This window comes from Mastigoproctus giganteus, chromosome 5, assembly GCF_048544385.1.
Source record: "Mastigoproctus giganteus isolate SK-2022 chromosome 5, ASM4854438v1, whole genome shotgun sequence".
Classification (NCBI taxonomy): Eukaryota; Metazoa; Arthropoda; class Arachnida; order Uropygi; family Thelyphonidae; genus Mastigoproctus; species Mastigoproctus giganteus.
The window spans coordinates 171,215,416-171,221,415 of NC_143579.1; the positions used below are offsets into that span (position 1 = coordinate 171,215,416).

A 6,000-nucleotide genomic window follows, 5' to 3' on the forward strand; every position below is an offset into this window, starting at 1 on the left:
TTTCTCCAACCCGTAATTGCCGTCCGCAAGCTACAACTGCTCATCGTGGCCTAAACACATGACCGATCTTTATAGTTTCCATATCAAGTTCTTTGGCAGTCATCCTTAATTCGTGCTGGTTTTTTGAAGATTGATGATATATATATATTTTTTTAATTATTGCCTGTATGCCATTATATTTTGGAACATTTTCTACAGAGTGAAAGCCTCAACGAAGTTTCAAAATCTGCCAACATTTCATCTCTGTAAAGTTCATATGTCTTAGTTACCTCAGTTCCCCCTACTTTGCTACTGTCACTACTTCTTTGAATATTGTGCAAAATGTTGGAATCACTTGGATATTCAGTTACTGTGACCATGTAAACATAGACAGGAGAAATTTACTGGAAGGTGTAGATCTCTCACTTCTATGAAAAACATATGCCCGTTTGTCAGAGTAAAGAGGAACCACAACACAGGTTGACCAGAGGCTATTATCCATGTCGGGAATCTTCTTAATCATTTGACTGGCTATGGAAAGCAGGTTGACGAGCGCAACTTCTTAGTATATGACTGCAGGTTTTAGGGACACCACTAACATTGTCATACGGTAATCCCTTTCACCCTTAATTTGCACTTTGTAATTGCCTAAAGGCCAGAGGTGAGAACAATGCATACAAAGTTGTGTCTCGTAATCCGTTTGTTACATGGAAATTCTTTGTTCAACGGAAACTATTTTAAATGTAATTACCCAGTGGCTTTCACTTCTCCTCTTATGGCAGTGAGAGGATCAGAGTGGAAGCAGAGGGTGCTAAGAATCTCTGGATATGATCAGGCTGCCATGCACAGAAACTGAACTTGGCCTGTTACAATGTAAGATCGCTCATCGGTGAAGACAGGATACTAAAGCTGGAAAAGGAATTAGAAAACGTAAATTGGAATATCATCGGTTTGGCTGAAACAAGAAGAAGAAATGAATCACTTTTCAGTTTATCAAGTGGACATCTGCTGTACACCAATGGAAACAGTGAAAGGGGTGAAGGTGGAGTTGGCTTTCTGGTCCATAAAGATATAAAAAACAACATTTTGGAATTCAACAGTACATCACCAAAGGTGTCAAGACTACTACTCAGGATTTCTAAGAGGTATAAGCTAAAAGTTATAATGATTTATGCACCAACATAGAGCCATGGTGATGAAGAGGTTGAAGAAATGTACACCGAAATTGAGTCTTCTAGATGAAGAGAAAACTCACTACACTATCATTATGGGGGACTTCAATGGTAAGGTTGGAAAGAGACAAAACAGCGCAGAAAGGGGAACTATAGGAAATTTTGGAATTGGTGAAAGACTTATGATATGCAGAATCTAGAGGAATGTCAGTAATGAACACTTTTTTCAAGAAAAGGGTGAACAGAAAGTGGACATGGAAGAGCCCAAATAGATTAACAACTAATGGAATCTACTTCATTCTCGCTAACAGAAGATATATCGTGAATGATGTTACTGTCCTGAACAAGGTAAATGTTGGAAGTGATCACAGAATGGTAAGATACACACTTGATATATATGTAAGAAAAGAAAGGAAAAAAACGGATTTGAGTAAATAATACAAAGGTCTTTGAGATAACAGAAGAGGAGAAAGAGCAGTTATGTATTGGAACTTAAGAACAAGTTTGAGCTTTGGCAGAGACTGTTCAGGACCAAAATATCGACGAGGAATATTACAACTTTCTAAAAGTTGTAAAGCCCAAGAAACCTATAGGTAAAAAGAAATCCAAAGAAGAAAAAAAATCAGTCAAGAAACACTTGTCACGATGAACTGAAGACGACAAATGAAGAGCAAGAAAAACACCGACAGGGAGAAAATTGAGTATACTGAGTTATGCAAAGCCATTAGAAAGAGACTGAGAGGACATAAGAAAAGTAGAACAAGCATTAAGGGAAAACAAATGATTTAAATCAGCAGTCATGAGCAGTAATACAGAAAGACAAATGATACTGAAACTGAAGAATAGTGATGGTGTACTTATTAATAGCAGAGAAGGCATAATTCAAATAGCAGAAGACTACTATAAAGAGTTATACAAGGAGTGAGGGAATGATGCCAGCAGTGGGGAAGATGGATTGCAAATTAGTAACACATACAACATACCTGATATCCTTCCTGATGAGATAGAACACGCTTTGAAGAAAATGAAGAATCAGAAAGCTCCGGGGAAAGATGAAGTTACTGTAGAGTTGTTAAAATTGGGAGGAAGAGACACTACACAAAAACTGGCAAGACTCTTCACAAAATACATTAGAAAAGGTGTGGTATCTAAGGAGTGGAATAATGCAATCATAGTTTTGCTGCATAAGAAAGGAGATAAATCAGAGTTGTTAGTTAGTTGGTTTTTAGGAGCATTAGCAGCTAAGGCCATATTGCTCCGGGATATGCAGTGGTCATTCCCTGACCTTTCCGCATCCTCCGTATTTGGTGGTGACAGGCTCGAACCCCGGTCTAATCAAGAAGCTTGTGCTACGCACTGCTGCTCCTTCCCACCTGGAAAGAGCTTCTTCTGATTTATCAGAAGAAGCTCTTTCCAGGTGGGAAGGAGCAGCAGTGATTTATCGGTGCTTCCGATAAATCAGAACAATTTCTGATTTATCGGTGCTTCCTATGGAGGCACTGATAAATCAGAAATTGGAAATTATAGACCAATTAGCTTGTTATCCCACATCTACAAGCTGTTCACAAGGGTCATTACTAACAGATTAGAAAGAATACTTGATGAGAATCAACCGAAAGAGCAAGCTGGCTTTAGGATAGGATTCTCAACTATGGATCATCTTCACGTAATGTCACAGCTAATGCAGAAGGCAAATGAATATAAAAGACAATTATGCCTGGCATTTGTGGATTATGAAAAGGTATTTGACTCCATACAGCATAAGACAATGTTTCGGGCACTGGAAAGACAAGGCATAGATACTCCATATATGATTTTGAAGAAAATATACGAGATATTTTTTTATTAGACTAGACAAAGACAGTAATAAATTTAAAATTGAGAAAGGAGTTCGACAAGGAGACACAATATCTCCAAAATTGTTTACTGCTGCCCTTGAGGAAGCTTTCAGAAGATTAGACTGGTCACAGAAAGGAGTCAATGTGAATGGACAGTACCTAAACCAGTTACAATTTGCAGATGACATTGTGGTCATAAGCCACGATCCCAAAGAATTAGAGGAAAATCTTAGTCAGTTATGCAGAGTTAGCAAGGATTTTGGACTAAAGATGAATATGGCTAAAACAAAAGTAATGATGAACAAGTATGCCACAGAAAGGGACAATGATTTAAGGAGCAGTAATTTTAAAGGTGGAGTCATACTTATCTGGGACAAGTTGTTAGCTGTAATAATGATAAATGGATGGAAGTTAAGAGAAGAATAAATTTTGGATGGTAGCATTCAGGAAATATAGTCATATACTGAGGAGCAATATCCCAATTTGTCTGAAATGTAAAATAATGAACCAGTGTATACTCCCCACCATGACTTATGGAAGTGAAACTTGGGCACTCACCAAAAGAATGGAAGAAAAGCTGAGAACTACACAGCGAAGAATGGAACAAATTATATTGGGAATCAGACTGTTAGATAAGAAGAGAAACACATGGATTAGGCAGCAAACTCAAGTAAAGGACGTTCTTATCAAAACTAAAGAACTAAAATGGTCTTGGGCAGGACACATAGCTCGAAGACATGATGACAGATGGACTAAGAAAATAACAGAATGATACCCAAGAGGGGCTAAGAGGAAACCTGGAAGACAATGACAGAGATGGACAGATGAAATTCATGAATTTGTGGATAATAACTGGATGGCCATTGCACAAAATAGAAGGAAGTGGAAAGTTGCTGGAGAGGCCTTCATCTTGCAGTGGATTGAAAATGGCTGATGATGATGAATTACCAAGGGAAATTCAAAAAAAATTAGCTATAAAAAAGTTGGTTAAACAGAGGTCCGACTGCAATAAAATCAAAAATGAAGCAATTTTAAAATACATAACTGATCGAATGCTGGGGATGATGTCCCGGTTGTCCCACGTAGTTTGGGCTCTGGATACTCAATAATTGCATTCAGGATTTCATTTGTAAAATAAATGATCGTCTCAACAATGAGCACACTGCCCTTTAAAATAGTATTCACTTTTGAAGCAGCGAAACCTAATTCCGTGCAGTGGATGACAAACTTTGTCCTGCTTCGTACTTCTTAATCATCTCCATTTCTAAATCAATTTTGTTTCGTTTCCTAGCATTGTCAGCACTTGCACTTTCTGTTGATCCCTTTCCCTTCATCATTGTAATAAGTGAATAGGAATGAAGAGAAGATTCTGAAAATTTGTTTTTTATGTGATTGAAGATTTCAGTGAAAGGGAACTCATTTCATCATAATACCATAATGTAAAAACCCACAGAATTCCAGTTATCTTGATTATTGCAAATGCAGTAAGATCGAGTTTACTACCTGTTTAAATAGATTGCACTAACAGAAAAGCCCAATAGACTGGAAAGTGCAAATTGTTTTTATTGTTTTTTGGTCATGACCTCCAGAAACGTGTTTTAGAAAATTATCACAGAGGTGTTCAAAATTGATTCTTATAACGAAACATATGATAACAATGAAAGTGTAGTGCAATTTCCATTATAAAAATTACCTTTTAGAGAGATAAATGGCTTAATTATATAGCAAAATTTTCAACTTCAGAGGTCTTGGAACAAATCACAAAAAAAAAAAAAAGTGTTATTGGGTTCACATTACAATATTTTCACGATACCTCCATTTATTTCTACAGGATGCAAAATATGTTTCCACGATTTTTTTTAAGTTTTCACCGGCCAGCAAAAACTTGCGTAAAGTTGAATTTCCTTAAGCTGAGGATTGCCTGTATTCTATTTAATATAGACTTCAGCTGATTTATGGATTTTTTTTTTTTTTTTTAAAGATTCATATATAAATCTGGGTACTGAGAAGACAGTTTAAGTAAGTAAATGACAGAAAATAGCCACTAATGAAAACTTACACCAGTTTGAACAAGTATACATTGTAATTTCAAAAAAATCTGCAATTTTGCAAGTCACTCAGAGTTGGAAGGAATGGACTTTACTTACAAGATTTTTTAAAAAAAGAACCTGAAATTAAATGTAAACTGTTTATATTATGTTTTCTAATATCCACTTGGTTTTTTTTTTTTTTTTTTTGCTCAAATGTTATTTTTGACATTTCAGTTGATTTCAAGCATACCGATGCCATATCGTACATGTGTTTAAAAAATATATATACTGTATAAGTCAAAGTCCAATATTAAATTATTGCACATTATTGAGAGTAAACAGGTTTTTATGACTTTTCATTAAACACACTTTTCAGAACAGATTTTAACAATTGTGTTTTATTTTCAGGAAGTCCACCATCCAAAGTTTATGGAAATCTAAAACAAATTGCAAGCAGAGTATCTGAGAGATTATAGTTGTTTGTGATAAGAAAAATATTAAAAAAAATGGATTTGGAAGTTGTGGATTCATTTCCTACTAGTACATGCATGCACCTTCCCCAGAACCTGTCCAAACACTGCAGATTCTTACTGGAAAATATTAAATTTTTTTTTTCTTTAGGTTCTCACAAAAAACACCTTCCGCCATATTTTATTAACTGTGACTTAGATTACTATTAGAAAAATTCCTTTTCTATATTATAGTAATAATTAGTATAACTGTTTACTTGTACTTTGTTTTTCATCAGGTTCTGTATTTGCCATCTAATAATTGTTTCAGATAAAAACTTGTTTCTTATTTTTTCACTACTGAGGAAAAACAATGTACTACCATCTGCAACCCCCTCCCAAATTAGTGAACAGGTAACGAAAACAGCTAAGAAAGATATATACAAGATTCACTACAACCAACTCCATTAAAATCCCATCCTCTCTTTCCCTCTAATATTGGCAAAAAATATCATCTGTAACTTACACTGTT

The 6,000-nt window shown here is 35.5% G+C and overlaps 1 protein-coding gene across 1 annotated transcript in view; it reads left to right on the top strand.

Moving 5' to 3' along the window:
* The window catches only part of l(1)G0004 (RNA-binding protein pno1), a 68,563-nt gene extending 63,057 nt beyond the window's left edge, over positions 1-5,506 (top strand). Inside the window, exon 8 of the mRNA XM_090373519.1 lies at positions 5,428-5,506. Within this exon, the coding sequence (XP_090229645.1) occupies positions 5,428-5,495 (68 nt within the window). The 3' untranslated portion in view covers positions 5,496-5,506. The remainder of the gene's footprint in view (positions 1-5,427) is intronic.
* Positions 5,507-6,000: the final 494 nt, after the last annotated feature.